Source organism: Amblyomma mixtum, chromosome 3 (genome assembly GCF_055824585.1).
Source record: "Amblyomma mixtum isolate Tamu chromosome 3, ASM5582458v1, whole genome shotgun sequence".
NCBI classification, from domain to species: Eukaryota; Metazoa; Arthropoda; class Arachnida; order Ixodida; family Ixodidae; genus Amblyomma; species Amblyomma mixtum.
Genome location: NC_143014.1, coordinates 253,591,666 through 253,619,097, shown reverse-complemented (window position 1 = coordinate 253,619,097; position 27,432 = coordinate 253,591,666). Strand labels below are relative to the sequence as shown.

The 27,432-nt window shown below is 44.6% G+C and overlaps 1 protein-coding gene across 1 annotated transcript in view; it reads right to left on the bottom strand.

Moving 5' to 3' along the window:
• The window catches only part of LOC149354393 (nose resistant to fluoxetine protein 6-like), a 62,541-nt gene extending 42,158 nt beyond the window's left edge, over nt 1-20,383 (bottom strand). Inside the window, exons 1-3 of the mRNA XM_089575976.1 lie at nt 20,191-20,383; nt 12,800-13,017; nt 2,748-2,859 (exon numbers count right to left, since the gene is read on the bottom strand). Coding sequence (XP_089432102.1) covers nt 2,748-2,859; nt 12,800-13,017; nt 20,191-20,383 — 523 coding nt within the window. The remainder of the gene's footprint in view (nt 1-2,747; nt 2,860-12,799; nt 13,018-20,190) is intronic.
• Between the last annotated feature and the right edge of the window lie 7,049 nt (nt 20,384-27,432).

Here is a 27,432-nt window from a genome sequence, read left to right as displayed (position 1 = left end):
TTTGGGCTTTAGAGCGCAAAATTATATTCCGCAACTGAAAGGCGTAAATATCAAAGGTGAACTCAGTTATAAATTATATTTATCCGTCATCACAAAAATGAACAAGGGAGGGGAAAACCTCAGGTTGCTTGAGCCAACGTTTCGACAAGGGGACTTGTCTTCGTCTGGGCGTCATGTGATTCGACTTATGTAACGTTAAAAATACGGCTTTGAAAGTTTAACTGGCTATATCGAATTAGACTTTGATAAAACTACACTATGTCGCTTCTATTTCTGAGCACATGTCCCATATTTTTTTAAAGAAGCTTGAATATTGGAAAGGTGGAAGATACTGGTAGAGAAATACTGATACTAATTTTCCAGTCTTCCGATATGTAGCAAAATCGTTCTATTACAGTGTTTACATCGCTCGCATCGAGCAGTTAGGGCTGCCATAGAAAACAAATGGGGCACACTTTTGACGATAGCAATAACGTTAATGGCAAAAAAAATTGCAAGGCTGCAGACCAGAGGTTTGCGGATCTATTGATTGGTATATTTAAATCTTACAATAAAGAAAAAATTGCTCTCATAAACTGTCTCCCGTTCAAAAGGGCTTTCGTTCAGAATTGTTCGGTACGAAAAATACAGGCGCAGTTTCCAGTACCTTGAGATTTCCTTCCTTTGTTCACTATGCGATTAGACGCCGTTTCAGTATTTTTAATGTATAAGCATAAAACGTGATTTTGGCGTTGATACTGCGCGGAGCGAACCCTTTCTAAAGATATGAAGCGTAGGATAGGCAACTCAAGCAGCTTCAAGATGCGTAATTTTCACATGTGTTATTTCCAACTTCGAATGCCGATAAAGTTAAATAATGAGCTAATTTTGGTGTCGATGAGCTCCAATTTAGAAATATGATCTTGCCCTCTATAATAATAATAAAGAGGTTGTTTAGTTTGTTCTAGTTAATTAGTCTTCTAATTATTGAACTTTATCACGTACGCGCGTAGCCATGTGGGTTTCGAGAAACAAAAGGAAGGAAGGAAAGATGGGGACTGGGGGACAAGGCTCCACACAGATAACACATCGCAGTTCGCCACAATGACAGGTGGAAGTTAATGGTTGATTGCGAGAGTTTGCTCACACATTGAACGCTGCGGCCTATTCCTGCAGTGCCGCGTGTCTGCCACAACGTTGTCAGCGCTAACGCAAGCGGGCCACATCTCTCTCTCTCTCACCACCTCACATGCCTCAAAGCGCGATTCAGGTGTCAACTGACCCAAGGAGCCAGTTATGCGCACTTCCTTGGCTTAAAATTATCGGAGTCTAAAACACTGTCAACGCCAACGCCAATGCCAACGTCAACGCCAACGCCAACGCTAATTTTCAACCAACGCCAATGAACGCCGACGGCCTATGACTTCAGTGCCGCGTTTCTGCAATGCCCACGCATGCAACGCACATTTGTCAGCGTTGCAACGTAACTTAAAGCGCGACTGAGGTCTCTACTGCACCAGGGGGGCAGCTATGCACTTTCCTTTCCTTTGCTTTATCTGAAGGTGAAATGAAGGTGAAAACCGGAAGCGCCGCGAAGAAAAGCCGAGGTCCTGTAGTGAAGCTTTCGCTTCAAAAATGTGGCTGTAAGCAAACTACTAAGCACAGTCACTGAGGGAAGTACTGTGAGCAAAAACTGCTCTGGCTGATTGAAAATTTTGAAAGAACAGAACACAGAAATAAGCCCTGGCTTTCGAGGAACACCAGCGACGGCATATGGCCAGAGTCTAAACCATGGCGTGAATAATTCTTCTTCTTCAAACTTCATTTTATTTTTCAAATGTGCATACGTACAGTCTTTAGGATGAGCCACAGGCCAAAAGCTAAAGAAAATAGCTTGAAAATGCCTGTGGCTCATCTAAGAGCCATTACAAAATAATAAAATAAACACATGCATACAACGGTGGCAGATCGCATACGAGCACACTGTAGAAAGAATTTATAATATTTACGATTAAACTGATGGGTACACAGAGATGTAGTTTGAAACTAGAAAAAAACAATTAAAACTGAACAAATGCATTTGAAAGTTATACACTGCTGGGTTGATTACAAAGGGGAAAAGGACACCGATACATACACAAACTACAATATATGAAAAGAATTCCGTACTGAAACCCACGCTTGTTAATACAGAAGGACTGAAAACGATAGTGCGCCGGAGCGCAGTGCATACAAGGCCCAGTTAACGGCCTGAGTGTTGGCTGCCGTGCAGCACCCTCCTAAGACGCAGGCAAGAATTGGAGGCGATAAGGAATTACAGCAGACTCCCAGTGCCTTAAAATGCACTTTGAGACATCTATGAGCGCCAGTTCGATTCGAGCGTCATTCCTCATTTTTTGAGATACACTACTGATTCCTCTGCTATTCTGCTTAGAGCTGTTTGTGGCCGTACCGACAGCTGCTTCATTTCAGCCATTTCACTAGTACGATGTTCGTTACTATTTCTCACTCGCTGTTATCGCGCCCCCTCCATTTGCCCTGGTGGATAGGAGAGCGCGGAAGGTCAGTTGTCTTTTTTCGCTTTCTGGACGCACCTGCGCAGACAAGCTCCTTCTACCAGACGTGACTCTGCTAGCATTCTGCGAATGCATCCCTACGCTCATGCCAGTACGTAGGCTCATGCAAATGAAGTGCTATTTGCATGCAATGAACGAGACTCACATATCCCCCCCCCCCTCCCTCCATCCAAGTGCAAAGCTCCCACTCACTGCTACGGGCGATGCTGGTCAGGTCTTTCTCGTTGCAGGCATCGATGACACACAACCCGAGGCGAAGGCCAGGCAAGGCTCCATTTCTTGAGAAGTTCTTAAAGCTTTGGGCCTGAGCGAAAGTAGAATTCAGAGACGAGACTAAGGCCACTGAAAGTTGATCCTGGTGGAACAGATAATGCAACAGACAGAACAGGATACCACCGCTGTTATTGTTTGGGCTACGGAATGAGTAAATTAGAACAGTGTAATGGCACCTAGAGCACGGTAGCAAAGGGCAAACAAGCTAAGCTGCCATCTTCCGCCGTGCATACTTGGGCGAAGAAACGAGATCGACGGTTGTACCCCACGGCCGGGGCCAACTGGATCTTGTCATCTCCTATGGTACATTCTCGAGCGCCCATTGCTGAGCCGACGTGGCTGTAGTTCATCGAATTTGCATTAGAAATGCACAGTTTGCAAATGATGGAATTTTTCTACTGCCATTTTACCAGGTCGACCATGAAGGAGGGAGCAAAACTGCAGAGGAACTGGTGCGTGCAGTTATAAATGTGTAAAGCACTGCATAAAACGTAACCTGTTTATATTCTTAGCTTTAAACACATTTTCAAATTTCATAACATATTATATCGCACCTTTAGCACGAAAATATAGGCTAAGGAAGAGTAACGAACAAGCTGCTCAGCTGTTTAAATGGAAGAAGAAAAAAAATTTCCTGAACAAACAAACTCCTCAAGAAGCTCTATCTTCGCTAACGGGCTTCTGGAAGTGGCAAAAAAAATGAAAAATAAAAACTCTGTGAACCCAGCTGCTGTAGGGGGCTACAGGCCCCAACGTACGATAAGTTTGAATGAAGTTAAATATGCTTATTTTGTCGGAAGTTGTGTCTGGAGGCATCGGGAAATTGTGTCAGGAAAGCCTAGTTAAACTTTTGCTTCCTTTTTTGAAACATTAATTTCTCTGTTGTGTACCTACCTGACTGCATAGACAGTGTATAAATATTCTTGATAGTTTGCTGCCGGTAATACCTTTGTCTTTTTCCTTTTTTTTCTTTCTTTAGCCCTGCCCTTACGGCAGTGCCAATAGCGGCAGTAGGGGTACCGTGACAAATAAATGAATATAGTTATTTTTTCTCTTAACAGAGAAAATAGCGTGAACGTCACATATTCGTAGTGACATCCGGTCAGCTCTTCCACGTTGTGATTGACGTGAGTTCAATCCTGGCCACGCAGATCGCTTTTCGATAGAGGAGAAACGCAGGACGCCTATGCACTTTCCTTCCAAGCAAAAATGAGAATTGCCAAAGTTGTTGCTTTCCATAAAGGAGTTGCATCATCCGACTTATCAAATAATCGGCGTATTTCAATCCTGTTAGTGGTTTAGAAGAGCGTGCAAAAATTGTGTGTAAGTGAATAACAAAATTGTAGACGAAAGTTGTATTCTATCGTAACAACAGTTCGGCTTTAGGCGTATAATTCGACAGAAACACCATTGACGAATCAAAAGGGAGTAATAATTATAGCCTTTGGGAAGAAATGGCTTGTCTTTGGCATTCATGCTGTTTTTTCTAAGGCATTTGATTTACTCGAGCCAGAACTTGCTCCTAAAAAAACAGGAGCATTAAGTAATTAGAGGAGGCACTTTATCGCTGCTGTAATCATATTTAGTGCATCGCAAACAAATTCTCGCTCACGATTGTGGGTTAACTGAGACTAAAGCCACTTCTTTCTGGTGTGCCTTAGGGCAGCATATTGGAGCCCTTATTATTCCTTGTATGTCTCAGTGACACATTCTCGACCGCACCTTACGCTGATCAGTTCATGTCTCCACCAGTAGTCAAGAAATAACTTTTTTTAAAGTAGGTTCTAAAAGACGAAAGTTTCTCTATTTCGAGCAAGGCACAAAACAGTCTGCACAAACAGTACGCCTGCGATCACGAAAAGTACAGAATGCTTTGGCTTCATTTTCTCAGAGTGCTTGACTTGGGACGGGCATGTGGAACATGTTCATAAACAAATAATCCGCGTTAGAGGTATTATACGTATGTCGACATAAGCACACACTACCAGCTCGAGTACAAGTACTCCTTTATAAAGTGTTCTGCCTCCCGTTACAGACATACTGCCTCACAGCCAGCGGAACGACGACCAAAGCAACATTATCAAACTACTAATAGCACAAAAGCAGGCAGTTAGACTAATAGCTAATATATCCTGGAATACCCACATAGAATACCCACATAGACTGATGATTCATAGAGCTTGGTATCCTGAAGTTCATTTCACTGTTTCCTTTTACATTAATATCCATGTACAAAAACGCGATTATGACCAGCACCGAAACCACTTTCTCACTTTTAAATTATCTCCCTAAACAAATTATGACAAAAGCCCTCACGTTCCCTGCCTGGTCTTCACTGCTTTTGTCGCAGCAAGTACGGTATGCAATCACTGTTTTTATCATGCCGAGGTGCCTGAAAACTATTGAAAGCAATAAAATATATCTCGACGGCATGTCAAGAAGGAGCCTCATAACTATTCTGTACCACTCTGAAGACACTTATCAGTAGGCTTGCGTCAAAAATTCTGGGCGAAATCTCTGGCTCTCAAATCTGTAAAAGAAGTTAAATGCGCTGAAGTTGCAGCTGTAAACATTTTGAGAATGTTGTTTTGTGCATTTTTATTGCAATTTTTTTTAGTGTCTGTTATCACTGAGTGTGGAAATAGTGCTCTGAACATTGCTTTTTGAAGCTAAAAAAATTTATTTCGCCGCTCTCTCACCTGCACTAGTCTTGTGAACACTGGGCTGAATTTAAGTTTCATTTAAACAGTGATTTTTCCGGCGTCCCCTCTCTCTCTCTGTGATACTTTTTATCAATAAGAGATATATCAACAACCTTAGAACTGTACGATGTTGGTTTGCTATCGGCGACAAAATTTTACGGGGCTTGGATCTACGGGAAAAAATTATTTTCAAGTAGCTACCCAAGCCAATCGCCTGAAATATCTGAAGGTGTTTGGAAGCGAGCATTCTCCATCAGCTGGCAACACTACTAGGCGGCTCAGTTGTGAAGCCACGCTGCAATATTTGCTTTTTCCCCAAGAAGGCATATTCCTTAAAATTTTATGGCTGATAGTACGTTAAAGAATGGCAGGTGGTTAAAATTTATCTACAACCCTCCGCTGCGACGCCTCAATCTCTCCTTCTTGCCTTCGCCCATGGCGCGGTTGAGGTGCTCCCAGAGGAGTGATACAGCTGCTGCGTTTTACCATTCACATTTTTCTTCAACTTCTAATCTTCTGCAAAAGCTTTATAGCTTTCATTTTTGGCCGTATGAGTGCGTTCAAGAGGATGCTAACAAGTAATTACTGCCTAATTAATCGAGAGAAAATACAACCTGTGTCTATTCACACTAATGTGGGCGCCGCGAAGTGGCCGGGGCGCATCGACAGTAGGCATGTCGCCTAACAGGCCATTCTTCTGCCTTGTGCAAGTTCTAGTGCTCATCCTTACCGGCTCGCTAGGCAACTTCGACGTGCAAGCTATCGACACGTGTCCCTGGCATCCGTTGCTGCTGATGACGCTGATGACCAACTTCACGATTGGAGCTCTGCCGCCGAACTACCAGGTGACATCAACATATTCTGCTTTAGAAGACGTCCCGCAATAATACCTATTTAGTGGCCGAGGCGCATCGTAAAGTGGGCATGTCGCCTAACGGGCCCTTCTTCTGCCTTGTGCAGGTTTGTGGTTATTCCTCTAGCATTAAGAGTGATTACTTGTTCCTTTTTGTTTTGCCGTGCCCACAAAAGTTATTAGAAATTGCCTCTGATGTATATCGCGTGTGCGAATTGTTGTTCTGTGTCGATGTCGAGTTGAATCTTGGCCCTGATAAACCAAACACTCGCGAATAATTGGAGCAGTTTGTGCAAAGTCAGCATAAACTAACATCTGAAATAACAGCACCAGTCTAATCTTCAAAAAACAGCCAGTGACATGTGCTCTCGAATTTTGGAATTTGAACAACGTATAACTCGAATAGACACCCTTTAAGAAACTGTGCATTCAAATCTGAACAAGACTGACGATTTAGAAGATAGAAGTAGACGGTCAAATCTCTTCGTGTTGGGAGTAAAAGAAAAACCCGATGAAATAGACGATGATCAGAAGCAAAAAATACTTCAGGGTATTTTTTCCAAAAAACTTGGAGTCTCATGTTCATCTGTAGGACGAATCCACAGGGTTGGTAAATCAGAGAAAACAAGACCTTTTATTATCTTTTTCTGGACTATAATGAAAAACAAAGTTTTGAAGAATGCTTACAAACTTAAAGGTGAAAACATATCCCTCCAAAGTGATTACTCCCGCAACACCATCAGGAAACGCAAGCTCTTGTGGGAAGTTTTCTAACGAGAGAAAAGGAAGGCAAAAAAGTAATTCTATTGAACGGTAAGCTGGTGATAGATGGAACACAGTATGCATGGGATCACGCCAAGAATGCACGAGTAAAGCTGCTAGGCCAGGCTTCATACCAGCAAGCTGGCAAGCCAGACCACCACAGCGGCTCACAAACACCTTGACTTGCGGTTACAGGTGACCAAAAACTCAGACTGATAAACATAAATTGCTTTCAGTGTCATAAACAAAACAGAAAAACTTGAGACTATGTAACTTGAATATGATTCACATATTGCTATAATTACGGAAACCTGGCTACGAGACGACATTCATGACACAGACGTTTTTCCTCCCGGCTGTCAAGTATTTCGTTGTGACAGGCCTTCTCGCGGGGGCGGGGTAGCGGTTCTTATAAAAAGTGGTTGTTGCGGTATCAACCTAAGGGAAATTGCTGGCCATAAAAGTATTACTTTTAAAAGCAACCTGCTGTGGCCAGTCCTGCCTAGTTTTTGCAGCTTATCGAGCTCCAGATTAACCAGTACTATACCTATATGACCTTGCTGATCATTGTCAAGATTCAAAGGTGACAGAATAATATTGGCGGGAGACTTTAACCTTCCAGGAATCGACAGGAACTATCCACCTCTTTTTTCAGGCTTTGGTGCACATGCTGATAAGGTATGTGACGTAATGCTTTGTCATGACCTATAACAAGTTGTTACAGAACCAACACGTGTGCAAAGTGATTCTACATCTGGGCTTGATCTTGTATTCTTAAGTCGTTCCATTCAAAACTTATCAGTATCGGTAAAATTTTGCTTGTCTGATCACAGTGTGGTCTACGTTTCATTTCATGTGCATGGTGCGAACAAAAAACCTATCGCTAAAATAGTTCCTTTCAAGGATTTTTCACACGCAAACGTCGAAAATGTACTAGATTGCTGTGAATATTGCCTTTACTTTTTTATTGTTTTGGCGTTGTTGAATTGTGGGAAAGATTAAAATAAATTTCCTTCTACTGCATAGACAGTCTTGTCCCTACGAAAGTGAAGAAAGGACGCAAAGCAAATCCTTGGATCAATCGAAACATAGTGCATCTTACGAGAAAAATTAAAGAATTGAAACGAAGAGGAGCAGCTCCATCTATAATTCAAACTCTAAAATCAAACCATATTGAAGAAATTCGGAATGCAAAACAGTACTACTTTGAGCACACACTACCAGACTTTATTCATGACTCCCCTTAAAAATTTTGGAACTATCAGAAGAATGAAAAAGCCCATTAACCGAATTATGCATGGGGATGCCATCCTTGTTGACAAAAGTAACATTGCTGAACACTTTGACAGGCACTTCTATAGTGTATTTTCAAATCTAAATCCATGTAGTTTTCTTAGTGGTGATGCCTTTTGTTTTCCTGTTCAGGCATTTTATCAATGCTTGCATTAACTTCACTGTTGTTAAATCTTAAAACTAAATCCCTTCTAGTCCGGATAAAATACCAACATATATTTGCGTCCCAATGCAGAAGTTATTTCTAAATTTTTTTCAATAATATTTCGCACCTCGTTTGCACCAGGAAGGCCACCTTCCGACTGGAGGACAGCTTGTTTTGTGCCTGTGCTAAAAAGGGTGACATGGCACTAGTTGCTAACTATCGTCCCACCGTTTGCACTATCGTTTGCACCAGGAAGGCCACCTTCCGACTGGAGGACAGCTTGTTTTGTGCCTGTGCTAAAAAGGGTGACATGGCACTAGTTGCTAACTATCGTCCCACTTCACTCACTTGCACATGTTGTAAATTAGCAGAACATATTTTAGCTAACTGCATAACAAAATTTCTAGATGACAGTGGTGTACTTTCTTCTGTTCAACATGGTTTTAGGAAAGGTTTATCCACTGTGACCCAAAAAACATCGGTGATTCACAGCTTTGCAACAGTCCTTAACCACTCAGGGCAGGTCGACGCCATTTTTTTTTATTTTCAAAAAAGCTTTCGATGTTGTGTCACATGCTAAACTAATGTATAAACTTGACCTAATTGATCTTCCTAAATTTGCAGTCACGTGGGCTTCGTCATATCTCACCAACCGTGTACAGTTTGTTAGCACTGACGGCTATCATTCAAATTATTTACCAGTTACTTCAAGTGTTCCACAAGGTAGTGTACTAGGCCCCTTGTTATTTCTAATATACATAAATGATATCGTTACTGTTATATCTGAACCGGTGCAAATTAGGCTCTTTGCCGATGATTGCATTTTGTTTAACGAAATCCACAGCCCTAAAGACTAAATCCTCCTTAACTCGAACTTCCAAAAAATTGGCACATGGTGCTGTAATTGGGATACGCAGCTTAATGCCGCGAGAACAGTTTTTATGAAAATGAGCAACAAAAAATTGTACTCATTTCCATATACCCGCCCATCGCTTCGCTTTGTAGAAGTTAACGAGTATAAATACGTCGGTGTTACCATAACTAATAATCTAAGTTGGAACAGTCGTATTGGCAATACATGGTCATCGTCGTACAGAAAACTTGGACCTCTTCGCCACAAACTTGAAATCGTTCCTTCCCGGATAAAGCAGTTAGCATACTGCAGCCTCATAAGACCCAAACTAGAGTATGCTTGCGCAGTCTGGGACCATTATACCAGGAAGAATATTGAGGCATTGGAGGCTGTTCAGCGGAAAGCCGCGCGCTTCATCTTTTCAAAATATCGCACATCTGACTCTCCTTCCATTTTAATGAAAGAAAATGCCACCCCTCAACTCCAAATACGTAGGAAAATCCGCAGAATAAAATTTCTCTTTCTGCTGAAACACAACAAATTTGCCATGAGTTACGAACTTAACCTTGCGCCCCTTACAGCTCGTCCAACAAGACATCATCATGCACATGCTTTAACGCCATATCAAGCTAAAATTAATGCCTTTAAGTACTCCTTTCGCCCACGTGCTTTTGCGGAATGGAACAAGCTGCCTTCTCATGTCATCACGTCCATTGACTCTATACTAAATTGTTGGCATCTTGCTCAAAGTGGTGTTTCGCATTTTTGTATGTTTTCTTGAAAGAGTTGGACATGTCTCATTGTATTCTGCTTATGTTTCGCGCGATGGATTCATATTCACAATGCTGTATTCTTTTCACCCCTTCTGCTAGGGACCACTTAGGGCCTGCAATATTTGTTAAATAAAAACCAAGTGAATAAACATCGACACACCGAATTGAAAATTAAATGCGTTAGTTTTCAGCCTCGCTCAACTAAAATCTTCTAGCTGGTTTTTTGCTGTTCGCTCTTCCTTTGACGCTGATAACTTGTGCTCATGAAGATCACGTCACGACCGCATTATCTGCTCACAGATTCTCCCAGGCACCTGCGTGCACAGGATACGAGAAGGTAGCTCTGTACCTTTCGTACCATACCATTTTGAATACTTAGGACTTCGAACAAAAATTCGCTGCGGGAAACTCACGCACTAATACGAGAAGCTCACGTTAGGATTCTAGATATGTTTCAGTCTTGGTGTAGCAAATTTCCGGAAAAAGTTAGAAGCAATGGCCAACGCTGTGCTGGCGTCTGGTACGTTCTGACAACACGGACCCCAGCACAAGTAGATCGGACCGACTCTCTTATGCCCTAAGCTGTTCGGGGTTCTCCATTTCACGACAAACACTGTCTCGTATAGCACAAGTTGTTAGCGCAGTGTGTGTCTCGTGCTTCCTTCGTTTCTTCTCTTCCAGCGCTACAAGGATCAGAATGTAAAACCAGCTTGCCCAGCAACACACCGTACACATCATATAGGCCACACCTCACAGACACAGTGGGCTCAAATTTTCTATTTTCCCTTTCACTCTCTTTTCTCCACTGTCGATGTCCACTATAGCTAACCGAAAATAATGCCTGGTTAACCGCATTGATTTCTTTCTTTCTTTCTTTCTTTCTTTCTTTCTTTCTTTCTTTCTTTCTTTCTTTCTTTCTTTCTTTCTTTCTTTCTCTCTTTCTTTCTTTCTTTCTTCCTTCCTTCCTTCCTTTCTTTCTTTCCTTCCTTCTTTCTTTCTTTCTTTCTTTCTTTCCTTCTTTCCTTCTTTCTTTCTTTCTTTCTTTCTTTCTTCCTTTCTTCCTTTCTTTCTTTCTTTCTTTCCTTCTTTCTTCCTTTCTTTCTTTCTTTCTTTCTTTCCTTCTTTCTTTCTTCCTTTCTTCCTTCCTTCCTTCCTTTCGTTCTTTCCTTCTTTCTTTCTCTCTTTCTTTCTTTCTTTCTTTCTTTCTTTCCTTCTTTCTTTCCTTGTTTCTTTCTTTCTGTCTTTCTTTCCTTCTTTCTTTCTTTATTCTTTCTTTCCTTCTTTCTTCCAGCCCCTCACCCGCACCCTTACAGCCTAAATGAGGTGTCTACTTTCTTGAAGGCCGGCGCGGTAACTCAGTGGTTATGGCGCTCGGCTGCCGACCCAAAAGACGCGGGTTCGATCCCGTCTGCGGCGGTACAGTTTTGATGGAGACGAAATTCCTGAGATTGCGATGTCAGTGGACGTTAAGGACCCCAGGAGATCGAAATTTCGTGAGCCCTTCACTACGACGTCACTCAAGCCTGAGTCGCTTTGTGGCGTTAGACTCGCTTTGAACCCGCGTCTTTCGAGTCAGCAGCCGAGCGCCATAACCACTGAGCCACCGCGGCGGCTCTTGCCCTAAATCATTTAACACTTGTACATACAAGCTGTACATTTTACCAGGTTCCTTGATACGTACGGTACCTATCAGAAAACTCATTTCTCTCGTTCAATTCGGAACCAATATACAGGTGCAATATGCCTCTTGATTGCTTGAAATCGTTTGCAGCCCATCCAAGCGGAGGTGGAAGAAGAGGCAGTAAGCGATACGGCACCTTTCTTTGTTTTCAGCTTGTGTAGCTGTGCGAAACGAGTGATCGTATAGAAAAAATTGGTCTTTTTGTGTTACAATAGGACAAACCACCCCCTTCAGTACCACGGCCAGGTCCCACAGCCTATTACCGGTTGTCATCTTTTATATTTTTTTCTGTATGCGAATTTGGTCTATAAACAATAACAACTAAACGACGCCTTATGCCCCGCGAAGTGCCTCGTATAGCCTTATCTCTGCAAAGAAATGTTCTCCATTGCAGAGCGGATGAACCATTCACTTCGGTTTAGTTTAACTAGAAGGCTTATCTTTTCAAAAAAATTCATGTATCAATTACTTGAGAGAGGCTGCATATTTTTTAGTTGGCACATCTCTTGAAAACTACAAGAAAAGACGCTGAAAGAAACTAATTTTCTTTCACCTTACGATATCCGTAATCAACTTGTAACGATTACGTCTTCTGTTTAAATGAAGAGACAAAATTGGCAGGAAATATCAGCAACGTTTCATCGTGGTGGTTTCCGGCTAACGACACATGATTTGGCAGGACTATAAAGCCAGAAGAGTTGCCCAGAGGTACATGTAATCAAGAAGCATTAGCTCCACGGTTAAACAAGTTTTTACTTGGCAAAGCATGCCTCAAAGCTACGAGGCCGGCTGGAGCGCAGGGCAAAGATGCGGCTGCGACCACAAGAGGTTTTTTAATCCGCCTGAACACGAGTGCACGCCCGTTTTTTTTAGAGTTATTGACGCGAAACAAGGCAGACATAGGCTTACCCTTTTGAAAGAGAAGATGAAGGCCGGCAAAAATTGGTCGATGATGGCGTGGATGTCGGGGTCATCAGAAAAGACGTGCACGTCGCAGTACTGGCCACGCACTTTTTCCACGCCTTGCTCGTCTCTTACCACGGTCTCTATGCACTCGTCGTAAGCGCCCAGATCGCCAACGGTCGCCTGGAAAAGGCCTGTTGGGTACTTGCCCGTGGCGTCAAGCACTGCGTTAAATGGGTCCGAGAGAAAGAAAAAAAAAGGAAAAGATATGAAGTCTGCGCCAACTGTGCCTCGCAGAACCGTCACTTTCTGAGGATGCCAGGGTCGCATTCGACGTTCTCCTTGAGTGACTAAGAGAAACGATGCAGACACTGAGTCGCGAGTTCATTTGCCAGTGAAATACAGGAGCAGTAGTATTTTAAGTGCGTACTTCACCTTTTATAGCGAATTCAGTCAGAAGACTTGTAGTTTTTTCCACTCTTTAGTAGGAACCAAGAATGAGAGGCGAATCAGAAGCAAGTTTCCACTTCCCAGCGGCATCGACAGCTGTGAATTTTGACCAAGCCGCTCTGCTATCTTCGCTACAGATCTGCCCCATGCAGCTGCTACAAGGACTGTGACTACATCAGCCGTGTGAGCCTGTGTGGACGATGGATCGACTGGATCATCCAGCGTCAGGAGCGTAAAGGTCAGCGACGCCCGCTGTCTGCAATGAGGACACTTACGTCACTCCACCGGCTACAAAGAGGCAGGCTCGGGCTACCTGGGCCTCATTTTGCAGTGACATCGACAGCTCTGAATGTGGTCTGAGCATCGGTCTGCCTTTTTCGCTGCAGGTCGAATATGTTATGTTAAAATTTGTCACATATTTCTCCTTCGTCGTTGCTGCTGCCAAGTGGCGTTTCTAGTGGCCTGTTCTACGCGCAAAAGACAAACCAGCGGCAAAGGAACTTGTGAAACGCAAAGGAGAGCTCAGAAATGGTTTTCTAACACTGAAAGAGGAAGTGAAACTGGAATTAAAAGCCAGGCAAGAATCACTTGAAAGAAACCTGGGCAATTAAAAGCCGGAACTGCGAGATGAGCAGCGGAACACTAAGACAGTCTTGATTTTGCACATAAAGATATTGAAGAGTTAAAGGTAAGAGTGGATGCTGAAAATGAAAAAAAAAACAGCAGAGAGCCAGGCAATGCAAAATAAATGCGCCACCCTCGAAAGCAAAGCTGGAGACCTTGGAAAGCAGCTGATGCATCTGGAGCAGTCTTCCAGATGTACCAATCTTGTGATTCAAGGATAAACAAAGTGTCAGTGATAATGTCGTGAAAATTACATCCATAATCGGAGGATTGATCAAGGAAACAATTAATTGTGTGATATTGAACCCTGCCGCCACGTTGGGACACCTAATCCTGAACTATCAAATATTAGAGTTAAATTGAAGCCTCGCGCAAAACGCCACACCCCTCTATTCAAAGAAAACATGGCTAGAATTAGTAACGAAGACGTTGGACTCAACAGCCAGAATGCCATTTACATCCATGAGCACCTCTGTCCTGCCCTAGAGCGACTTCTTGGAATGTCCAATAAACGTACAGAGGAACAGCAGTGGGAGTCTGGATGGACCCCGAACAGAAAACATCTTCACTCGCCAAAGTGACAAATCGTTAAGCATACAGATCAGAGAACAAAGAAAGGACAAAGAACAAGGACACATGGAGACGAGCGCTGACTCGCAACTACAGCTTTTTTTTCATAAAAAGCATATTTATGGCTAACAGTCCTATGACCTAATAGGTCTCTCGCACATGCCTAAAGTACAATCCAAGAACCACATCATAGGTCAATGGCTAAGAAGCCCTACACCCCGGTAGCAGGACAGCTGCGACAACCAGAGAAACCAAAGAACGCCCCAAAAATCAAAAAACAAAAAAGAACAAAAAAAAAATCAAAACCGGAAAGCACTGCAACTGATCTCGTGCTGTGCAGGAAAACAATTTCTTTACTGACTAGCAATAACGAAGGCTGGCTAACGCATTCATCCCGTCTTTTTCGAATATAGTATGCTTCCACCAACTCCCTTGTTGTCTTATCTATTTGACGAAATAAAATACGTGTGTGCCCGGCTTAATTTCTGCACACTTGATCGCTTTCGTGCCCGCAATCGTGGCAGTTCTCCTTTAGATGGGAATAGGTTAAATCCGAGATTGATCGAACATGTTCACTTCGCCGAATTTTCGTACACCGGCCGGTCTGACCAATGTAAACTTTGCTACAAGAAAGAGGAAGCTCATACACCACTCAACATATGCATTCTACATATCTTGATCTGCGATACTCGACAAGGAAATGGGCTGTTTCTTGGTTGGTTGTCACGCCGGTTCCTTATCCAGGGTTCGAAACCAGGGCTAGAAAAACAGAAGGAATGTATTCAGATTTATTTTTCTCGGCAAAAACCCACAAAAATATGTACCCTTTAGGGCTATAATTTCCGAAGCCGGGACCTCGCACTATTTGGTTTCTGGCTGCCTGCAGGAGTACCTTACAGCATTTACGAGGTCTGTTAGAAAAGTATCCGACTTTATTTTTTTTTGCGAACACCTGGTGGATATGAAACAAGCGCGCTTGCATCACGTGATCTTGATCCTTCGTGCGCATGCACGAATTTTTTCCCCCCTGCCGATAGCGTCAGTCGCTGGGACTCAGTATTTGAGTGAGGCGGTGCGCAGTGCTCTCGTCGGTTATTTATTGCAATGAAAATGGCGGAGTGTCAGGAGCAGCGCTACTGCATCCAATTTTGCCCAAAACTGGGCGACAGCCAAGTGGAAACCATTCGGAATATTCAGACGGCGTTCGGTGACGATGCTATGAGCAGCACATAGATTAAGCAGTGGTACAATTGATTTCAAGATGGCCGCACATCGGTGGAGAGCGAGCCACGCTCCAATCGGCCATCAACATGCCGAAATGACCAGGTCATTGCCGAACTGAACGCTGTGGTGATGCGGGACCGTCGTGTGACTATCCGAGAAATTGAAGAAGAGGTGGACATGAGCAATTTTTCCGCACATTCCATTATCACCGAAGATTTGGCCATGGAGATAGTTGCGGCGAAATTTGTGCCGAAGCTGCTCACGGTGGAGCAAAAGCAGCTTCGTGTTGAAGTCTCACAGGACATGCTGGATTCCGCAAACAGTGACCCCGACTTCATCAACATCATAATAACTGGTGACGAGTCTTGGGTGTACAGGTACGACCCGGAAACCAGATCCCAGTCGTCACACCGGAAGCATTCCACGCCACCAAGACTTCAGAAGGCCCGCCAAGTGCGCAGCAATGTGAAAGTGATGCTGACTGCTATCTTTGACACCCTATGTGTGGCACACCACGAGTACGCACTCCACAGGGTCAAACAATGACCAAAGAGCTCTACAGGGATGTCCTTTGTTGCCTACGTGATGCTGTGCGGCGCAAGAACCCGGAGTTGAGGTCAACAGGAAAGTGGCGCCTCCTTCACGACAATGCTCCTGCACATGCCTCGCACTTGATTCAGACTTTTTTGGCGAAAAACCAGACTCCTGTAGTTCAACAGACTCCTTACTCTCCTGATATGGCCCCTGCGATTTCTGGCTAGTTCCCAAAATCAAAAGGCCATTGAAAGGAGCGCGATTTCAGACATGGAAGAACATTATGGCTGCAACGACAGCTGAGCTAAACTCCATTCCGAAAGGGGCCTTTTCGGAATACTTCCCAAAATGGCAGCACCGCTGGGAGAAGTGTGTGGAGTCCCAAGTTGACTACTTTGAAGGTGACTAGGTTTGGAACGCTCCAGTTATGCAAGTTTTTTTTCTACGGCCAAAGGTCGGATACTTTTCTAACAGACCTCGTAAATTGGATAATCCGCTTAAGTGAAAAATACAGATGTACTGGACACGCTCCTTAGGCAAGAAAACCCACGGAGGTGTTCCGGTTTTACTACTGATATACAGAACCTGTATTAATCTAATCTACAAAAAAGCATATTGAAAGTTGCACGAAAGTGCATAGGTGTAAGGAATCACGAAGCTATTTTTCTGGGTAGGTGTGGCATTTCTCTGTTTGCATTCCATGAGATGTTTTGTATTTCCCCTTGAACTTATGCTAAACAACTGGAGACAACAGCCACAAAGGCAGACCACGTATTATTCGTGACGCACTCTTTCTCTTCTGTAATAGTATTTAGCCCCAAAGGAGAACAAAAATAATTGAAAAGGCAGCCGCGAACCGCCGCGACAACTAATTGAACGCAGTAGTGAGGTTATAGTTTGCTTGTGCCGGGGAGCATTGGCGCAGGCACAAATTCTGGCGAAGATTTTCTCTTGGCCAGTCGCTGATTGTTTATAGAGCCGATGCGCAATGCAAGGCTGCGGTATCAGGATTTCTATAATTACAGTTTTTGCTGGTATTTGTGCCCTTTTCGCTGACGATATCCGTGTTCAGTATTAGAAAACACACTCTGTTTCTTGGAGAATCTCTTCAGGTTCACTTTAAGCTTTCGTGAAAGAGAAAGCAGACACACGGAAGACGAAAAATAGCTTTGTGTTCACTTTACCTATGAAGGTTTTCGGAGCTAATTTCTAATAGCACCATGTTCTGTAAAAATTCTTCTAAGGCTTCGAATTTTTGGCCGATTGTTCATTGGTTAGCACGACCATTGGTATTGGAACTTAAGAGTAGCGAAACTTACTAGCCAACAGACGCGACTTTATAGGGGGTAACTGCCAATGACACTAGGAGAAAAGAATATATTTAAAAAAAAACTGTTAAAAATTTGCAGATCTGGCCAGGAACTTGCATTCAAACGCATGGCTACCCGCACAGCCAGCGGCACAGTTCGCTGTTGAACTCTCGTCTCGCATTGTGCATAAGACGTTGATTTCCCTGCTTCACAAGAGTGGCTGATGCGACGGCACTGCCTTCAGCACGATTTAACACGAAAACGCGGCCATACACTGTGCCAGCTACTGAAATTCCAAACTGCGTCAGTGTTTTTCTTTACAGCGCGAGCTGCGTGAGGGAAGTTGTGCCGTTTTACCGAGAAGTCAAAGCGTCACGGCGTGCCCTGCGCATGGCTCATGAGCGTGCCCTCATTCAATCGCTCGCTGTCTCAGCAGAGAAAAAGATTAGGAGGACGCTTAAGCTTCTCGTTAAGAGTAGACACGAGAGCGCCTTCTTTTCCTTTTATTTTTCGCTTTTTACTCATTTTCCTTGTCGTTTTGTTGACATCGAAAATATAGAGGTTGATAACTAAACGATTATGCTGGCTAAGCGAAACTTATCAAAATGTGTACCTACCTGTGCCGCAGTGCCACAGTTACGACGGTGAAAGGAATGAATCCGAAGGAAAGAACAGGTAAGCGCTATACTCGTTTGCTTTTTCTTCACACGATCGTCCATATAGGTGCGCCATGCAGCGAGGTGCAAGCAAAAACGAGAGAAAACAAATGGCAAAATAAAGACATAAGACATTCGACATGAAACAACAACCGATAGATAGAGGTCAAAGTCCCATGAGGTTTCAATCACACCCAGGTGTCGTCTTCAAAACTTGTAGAGAGTTTAGAGCCTTGCTTTAGGTGGACTTACTTCTTGATCAAGCACAGTGACACAGTAAGTGCACTTCTACATTCACCACAGAGACGAGATGACACCAAGCAAGCTTCCTTCATCTCCTTCTTGATTTCAGAATTATAACTCACTGCAGGCGGTTGTGTTAATGAACTCTGCGGTTGAAATTCTCGGACATAGCGCAATATACTGCGATGTTTTTCTGGGTCTGTAGCGTATCTCATGCATTTCTATGCTCGCGCAATATTTCGTCCCCGCACCGCCCTGTGGGCCCTGCGTAGGACCTGCAAGATGTGAGCAGTACCTCGAAGACAAACAAAATGGCGAAGGCAAGGGGATAGAAGGGTAAAATAAAGCATCAAACGTCACTTGCATACATGGATAGAAAAACTACGCAATGTTCGGCCCTCCTCCACTCCAGACGTCTGCATGCCAAAGTACAATATAAAAGCGGAAAGAATTCATATACATAAGACGTAGTCGCATCATCGGCTGCGGGCTTGCCTGGTAATGTCAGTCATTTGGTTTGAAGCCACCAGTTTCGTCAGTGGGCCAATGAAATGCAGTTTCTCCGCATCTTTTGATCGGTTTCCAGTTTCAGATTTGTAAGGGGAGTACCCATCGTTCTGCAGGAGCTGATTTACCTAATCCCTTTCGTACGGGCGAACGCCCCGCCTGCAAAAGCATCTCGACCACTATATTTGCCACAAAAAAAGGCGTTCAAGTGTCATTGAAGGCTAGGCCCAACTCTGGGAACATGAATACAAATGGCTATCGCACGTGTGTCTTACGCACTGTCAGCAGCTGAAAGGCGCGTACAAACGTCCAAATTTTCCGAAATGCGCTTGTTATCCTTGGAGGGCTGTGCTACAGCTGAAACATCACAGTAAATTCATGGAGTATCTCGCACCTACTTCTTTATGTCCCTACGGAAGCTGGTCGTGGTTTTAGGCTACTTGTAGGTCGGGGCTTTTGTCACTTTCCATCGCGAAGAAAGTAAATGATCTCTGCTGTGAAGAACACGGCACCAAATTTTAAATTGTTCACGCACCGCGAAATTAAGCTTGACATGCGTCTGGAATATGGGCACCGCTAAGATCACTCCGCAGTAGAAGAAAAGTAAATGCAGTGCAGCGCAATCACAAGACAATACGTCCACATGTGCAGAAATGCTCCGCTAAATCCGAAATCGCAGCCGCGGTGGCTCAGTAGTTATGACATTCGGTTGCTGGCCCGAAAGACGCGGGTTCGATCCCGGCCGCGGCGGTCTAATTTCAATGGAGGCGAAATTCTAGAAGCCCGTGTACTGTGCGATGTTAGTGCACGTTAAAGAACCCCAGGTGGTAGAAATTTCCGGAGCACTTCACTACGGCGTCCTTCATAGCCTGAGTCGTTTTAGGACGTTAGACACCGTACACTAAACCATAAACCAAATCCGAAATGCTCATTGGATTCGGAGTCATCTCTGGCCCCGTATTTAGAACAAGAGTGTAAATAACGTTAAGGCATCGCAAGATGATCAGTGAAAACAAATAGGCTTCGCGTACCCTTGCGGCATTAAAAACAATTGAAATTCACTTTGCGCTGTTTTAAAGAAATTAGTATCTGCAAACAAAATATGAGATTTTAGCCCATCAGTTGTTGCCTTTAATGCGTCTCCAAACGCAAATATTAGCTTGACCCTTGAACTTAATATCAACTTATTGCAGTGGTATAAAGGGTAGTAGCCAGTCTCTCAATTCAGTTATGCGCGAATGCGTTTGAAAAAAAAATCAGCCCATTAATTCAGACTTACACCTTAAGGCCCACGGCTCCAGTTCTTGGATGGCACGCGCAAACATGAGCAAGCCTAAGCTGCAGTCAGCGGATATATCGGCTTGTAGTAACTTGCGCATAAATCCGCTGCCGGAATTTAGCATGAACTGCTTTATCCAGGCTCGCAGGCTGTCTAGATTGAACTTTGGTGGTCGAGTGGTCGGTGCCACCATTTCCTGTGTAGCAGAAGATTCTTCAGCGGCATCTGTTCTGTTCATCACTACCTCCCTGCTTGTAGCAGCGTTTACGGTTGCGCTGGAAGTAACGGCGTCAACAGTTGAATTTGGCCGAGAGGCATCACCGTATACTGATTCGAAGCTCGATGACTCGGTCGAACTCAAAGCGCTATTCACAACGGCATCCTCGTCCACTATGCCCGTCGGATCAACATTAGCTTGAGTCGCCTTCGGTGTTACGGCATTTAAAGCTCTGCCGTAGGAAAGGCTGCGTGGGCTGGTAGAGACAAACTGGGGCCACAAATCAGCCGTTTGTTGAGAGCTTGCACTTTCTTCTAACGCGGATAAAACTGCGCTACTTGTTTGGGCGTCGGGGACGACACTATCTTGAGCAGTAATGATGCTCTCAGGCGTGGCCGCTGGTGACAACATTTCGGCATAGGATCCGAGCACAAACAAAAGCAGTGAACAGCAGATTGGCAGCCTAAGGATCCAGAATATCCGGCGCGCCATCTTCTAGTCGGAGGTCCACGCGTGCACTTTCGCACCAAAACAGCCCTCGGACACGTAATTAGTTTAGTTCCGAACACTCCTAGAGCATAACAAGTACGCATGAATTCAATCCACTTTCTGGAGTAACATGCCAGGCCCATAACCAGGCAGACCTCTCCATTATTCATTAAAGTCTCTCTGTCTCTCTCAATCCACTTTGCCTTCCTTGGGCGTACATTCGTTGACTCTCTCGGGGAGTGAAATTGCTTTACTATTGCTCCTTTTCCCCAAAAGAACAACCCCTACGCACGTAATACGAACGGAAACCCTCTCACTTTTTTTATCTTGCTGAACCAGCCAGTAGACAATCAGCAGGGAGTTACAGAATCCGTGGCCAACAGGATGAGTAAAATAGCAGAATTCCTATAATGAGCCACAACTGGGCACGCAGCGAAGCGGAGCCGAGGATGAAAATTTTCTGCTTTTGCGTAAAGCGGTTCCACGTAACTAGAGAGACTTACGCAGAACCTGACTGAGACCAGATCGTCATCATATAAACGTGCAAGGCCTTGCAGGGTCTGAAAACCTGCTTCTCTAACTTCAACCACAGGATGCCGAAAGGTCGTTGGCGTAGACGGCGAAGGTCACACTCTTAACGGGCCGTCATGCAGTCATCCTGGCCTGCACGTACTTTTAGGTGAGTCGTGCGACGAAGAACGAGACTGGAGTAAATCAGTTAACTGTGCGTGCGGGCCTCACATAATTTCTCACTTTTGCGCAAGCAGAGCGTGCATGGTCACATAATGTCGCTCGTCACCTCGTACTTAGCCTTATGTAGTCGGTAAAGAGAACGGGAGCTGGTTTCGTTTTAGATTTGCGTTCTCTGTCAGCCGAGCTAGGCGCAGGATTGCTAGAACCAGCTTATTACGCAGAGGCATGCAGGTACTCTCGGCGCAGGATTGGAGGATGGGACACTGTTCGCCAAGAAAGCATCTTCGCAGATGAGCGTTGTGAGGTTTTTGGTGTACACTGTTAAAAAAAGTTAGTAAAAAGGTAGTAAGTGCAGCTGTTACTAACTATGACTTCGTTTTACTACCTTTATCATCTATTTACTACCCTCTTCAAGGTATAGTTAGTAAAAGTAGCCGTTGCTACCTTTTTACTGTGGTCGCGAGTTACTACCCAGTTAGTAACCGTTCCTTTAACCCTAAAATAAAGTTAAAGAATATAAACATACAAAGATTCTCGTGCTAGTAAATTGGTTTCGTAATTAAACATATCTGCAGGGGCATATGGTTAGGTAGACTAAGCTGTTTCTACAATCTCAACTTCATAATTAATACTGGTAAATTAGCTCAACCGGTAAGAGCCACTAGCCCATAAATGAAAGTCTGATTTGCGTAGTATATAAGGCTGAGAAAGATTTCCCTACATGTGCACGCGCAGTGCGCGAGGGTGACTCTTTCTGAGTGATGCTTTTCCTGCATTGTGAACCTTTGTGTGCGCACGGTAAGGTTGTTGATGCCATCACCTCGCATAACTTTTGCATGTAATGCGCGATAAGCTTAAACCTAAGTCTGTAATTTAAGGTCAGCACGCTCTGGTAGCTCTGTCTGGATTACGAAATTAGTCAAATTGACTGTGAAACTTTCTTTACTTTTCGAGTACGCAAAAATTTGACAAGCCACGTCAGCACACCATACCATGAATCTAGCAAGATAGGCGAGTTTCTATTCATTTTCTTATTAAACAGTACTAGCTTCCCGTTACTAATTGCAGGTAGCAGCCGTTACTACCTTCCCGTTACTAACAGGGTAGTAACATATGTGACAACTAGTTACTGCCACAAAAGTTAGTAACTACTAGTACCTTTTTTCTACAAGTGTAGCAGCCGGCGCAGAGCGGCCGCTTGTGCTCCAGGGCAGTGGTAAATGACAATTTGTTTCTAAATGACACAGAATTTCAAAAGAGAGAGTGTTTGAACGCAAGACGCGGTGTACATATATACCGGCAACTGCGAACTGCTAAGCTTACTCGTCGATAATTTTGAACAGTACACCAGTTTGACCGCTACAAAACATTCTTGCAGTTTCCGAAGGCTCTCTGAAGGCTGTCTATTAACACACCGCTGAGACCTGGAAGAGTTCGTATAATATTGAACACTGCACGAATGTGCTAGTACAGCGCACAACCTAGACAGTGACTGCTCTAAATACTTATGTAGGAAATAAATCTCAACAAGATCACCGCTTTGGAAGGCTCTTGTTGAGTGGTAGACGGCAAAAGGAACACATACCTTTTCAAATCGCACCCTTTAGATATTTATTCCGTCACTACGAAACAAAATCAGCTTATCTAATTGAAGGTGCATATGGGTAACATGACCAAATTTTATTTTCATTATAAACCACTATTTTTGTGACCTTGGTAAAAGACTTCCTTTTGGAGGTTAGGATCGGTTCCGGCTTAAGCCTGACCGGATCCGTTTCTGGTAGGCGCATTTATTTTCTAAAGGAATTCACAACGAAGGGCATGCCCTTCAAGGGCATGTGTAATGCCAATAATCACCTTTTGCGCGGGATTATTTGCTGTTACCTTGTCCGAATTATATTTGAATAAGCTTTAAAAAGAAATTCAGGTACAAATTTCACTCAGTGCTTCCTGTTTTGCGACAATCAACAACAGAAACAAGCAACGAATTATAAAAATATGCAAACACTTGAAGCACACGCTGTTTTTGCGCTTTATTTGTAATCGTAGCAAGAAATGAGAAAGCATCCATCACATGCCTCGCTTCTAATTCTCGCCAACCAGCTGCTCGGATTTGACTGTTCCCCTGGTTATACTTTGAACGCATTTGTCACAACTGAAGCCCCGCCTATTAAGCAGGCCGCTTCATTTATTGAGCTCAAACCTACAATTGTGCTTCGCTGTTGTGCCGGTACCCTCGCTGTTGGAAAATCGGCCATATTGTTTAACAACTCATGTTAGGCTTGTCTTTACCTTGATTGCATGCGCAGAGTCAGAAATACTTGAATGCTGTTTCTAATAAAAAACCTGCGGTTTACACCAAATGCTTAGAAAGGATAAAAAACCTCGAATAGGCTATACAAATTAATGTCGGCGATAGCAGGTACAACCTTGCCCGAAAACCACGTGCAGTGCTATGAGCGGCGGGCAGCGCGGATTTCTCCGTATCGTCAAATGGGGTGGGGGGGGGGGGGGGGGGCGGTATGGTGGCTCGCATCGGAGAACCAGCCGACTGTACTTTGCGCTGTAGCGATGTGAAGTGCGGTGTGTTTTGTGTGTAAAGATTTTAATTCAACCAGTGGAGTGGCGTACTAGTGTGAAGCGCAGTATATAACATGAAGGTAGCCTGTTTTTGGTACAATCCATTGCAAACATTCTACACGTTTGCTGGTGGAACTGGCAGCAAAGTCGCTGCTCGGAATGAGGTAGCAGCGCCACTCGCTTAAAAACAAAAAAAAATCCTTTGTGTGATTCAATGAGAGTTGTTTGCCTTGTAAATATTTTGCAGAAGTTGTGTCGCAAGCTAGAGTCTTGTTCGAACCGTCGTGGTGTGCCCACGAGACTGGGCGGCGTTTCTCCCAGTGGGTCCGACGTCTTACTGGCGGCAGACGGCGGCCAGACGGTGGCACCTGCCATTTTTGTTTCGTTCCCCACCCGCGCCAGCCATGCCACTGGCAGCCGTGGGAATCAACCATCCTTCCTCGCACCGTTTAAGTTCCGCGCAGCTGTTTCGATGGGCGACCGTCCTTGAGCATACATTCCCAGCGGCCCTGCTCGTAGCAGCTCCTTCAGCGACAAATATTCTTGTCCCCGCACTGCTACTAAGCTCCGCGGCGGCTACGACGAGCGCCACGCGAGGCGTTCGGCTTCCTTCCCGCTCCTGTGCGTGCCTGTACGCGCCTCTATGTGCCCGCCATGCTACAACATGCATCTCCTGTCCTACTCTGCTGGTTGGCTCTGGGAAATACCGTTGGGTGTGTGCGTGCCCCTCCTTACATGCACCTCAAGGCGTCCGTTTTATGGATTATCGGATATCCTAAAAGAGCTCCTCGGATAGTTCGGACGGCAGTTCCACGCGCTGCGGCCTTGCGGTGCGGAGCGGCGGCGGAGTTCGATACTAGTGGTTTTTCATATATTAAGGAATAGCCACAGTGAGGGATTTTAGCTTCGGGATGGGAAGTCACTGCTGTGCAACTGGGGGTGGCAGTGCGGCCAGCCGTGTCTACCTGCCTCGCACCTCGAATGCCGCCTGCTACGGCTACGTCCAAATGAAGAATCCCTCAGCTGCTCGTGCCTTGGCTCGTCATCGCTTCGTCGCCCTCCATGTCGATGGCGCGGCGTGTGGTGCCCTACGTCCTGTGCGGGCGTGCGCCCATAGATTATGCCTCCTGATACCTCAGGTGGCATCTCCATCCTGGGTTTCCGTCTATCTGCACCACCTCGAGCCACTCCTTCGGTGAACGGGATATCTGCCCTCCTTGCCTGGCCTTCTTACCACATCAGGCCTGCTGCCTCTCTCCTATCCTTTAACAGTCATCCTCCTGCGCTGTGCCATTGCGGTCATGGACTCCAAGTCAAGGTTATTTATTCGAATTCTTTTTCTCTATTTTATGGTTTGACCTCTAACTGACCTGAAGGTCAAAACTAGGCAAACGACGATCGAAGAACGAGGTCCCGTAGTGAAGCTTTCGCTTCAATAGTGATAAATTTCCTCTGCACATAGGCTCCCATTGAGAGCGCCAAACAAAGGTCAGCGCATGTACAGCCTTTGTCAAAAGTTTGGAGCCCAGGGAATTTGCTTCTGAAGCACACTGTCCGGTTCGTAATGCACTCCAAATTTGCTGAAGGTAAGAAGATTTCTGGTCCTGCCTCCTCCAATGGGTAGAATCAAACCCCCTGGGCTCTAAACTTTTGACAAAGATTGTACCTTCTTCCTCGCACAGTGCATCACTCGCAAAGCATAGACAAGCTTTGTAACAAAGAAGGTGTTGCGAAGCTGTGCCCGAGCAAAAATCTAGAGCTCCCGACCCATCCACGCCTTCGATTAGCGCCCCGAAGAAAGACTTCGTGACTCCCAATAAGAGCAGTTATTCCGCACCTGGTGAAGAGGACTCTTAAAGCACTGTAGAGAATCAGAGTTCCAGGCTATGCCACCAAAACGATTCGGTTCCGTACTCCAGTAACCTAACCAGAATCCTTGAGACTTTTCCAAACTTAGAGCTGCGCCAGAGGCGTCGTAGAACTGCGCTGTTAATTGCAAAGCCTCAAGCCCACTATTTTTATCAATACAGAAAAGGACGACGTCATCAGCACCAAGTGAGTATTATCGAATAGCTTGTGTTCTGATGATACTAAGGCCGAGGCTCGAGGTATAGAGCAAATGACAGAGGTGATAATGGGCAACCCTGCCGGGCAAACAAGATTAGTGGAATCGTTTTGGCAAGTTCATGATTTACACTCAGTCTTGCACGGCACTGTTTGCAGCATGGTCTAATGTCCTTAGCAATACATCCCATTGTTGTACGTTCCAAGAATGAAACAAAAAAATCGTGACCCGCCTTCTCAAAGGCCTTCGCAAGATCAATCTGAATTAGAGCAACCTGACCGGACTTATCGCTATGCTAACTCCAGCGCCGAACATGCAATATGTGTATGAGTTTAGATAGTGCAGCCTGGAATGCCACATGCTTGATGTGAGCCAATTAAATCCAGCGCCACAAGCTGCAAGCCGGATCGAAATATTTTTGTAATATTTATATTGCCACATATCATTGTAGTGTCCGTTCGTTCGCGCTCAAGGCCGCAGGAAAGGGCTGTTATCATTTTTGTTTGTGACGCGAGAAGCGACCGGACTAATCTCGATTGATCACAGCCATGAAGAGCTGCATCTAGTTTTTCTAGATTACTGTAGATGATCTTGACCTGTTATCTCGAAGTTTCCTTGCTGGCTTTAAATTGAGCGATGCCGCGAGCGGCGGGTATTCGTAGTTCGACGACCGACGAGCACGTTTGTTGCCTACGCCGCCGCCGAGTGATTCAGTTCTTTTGCGGGCGCAAGTCAGCCCAAATAAAGAGCTTCGTTTCCAAGACTGGTTGGTGTCTTCCTGGCCGCTGGACTGCCGTCACTACAACGTGACAATATTCTACGTTACACCATGAAATGGGACTGTACTCTTCTATAGTACTCAACTGGCTATTATCTGAGTTTTTCGGAATGACTATGGTATGACCAACATAAAAAGTTGGAGGTGAAAAGCCAACATCGTAAGCAACTCTCAAAACTTCGAACAAGACAGGCGCCAAACAAGGTGAAAACGTTTTGTAGAATTCGCTGCTCAAGTCATCTGGGCCAGGAGATTTCAGTCCCTGCAGAGCGGAAATAGCCAATTTGACTGCGCCCAATCATACTGAACCCTCGATTATACCTTCGTCCAGTCGAGGAATCGCATCACAGAAGCGTCCAAAGTTTGATCCACAAGACTGGTTACAAGCACCTTGAAAGGTATGCGCATAATAGTCGCAAA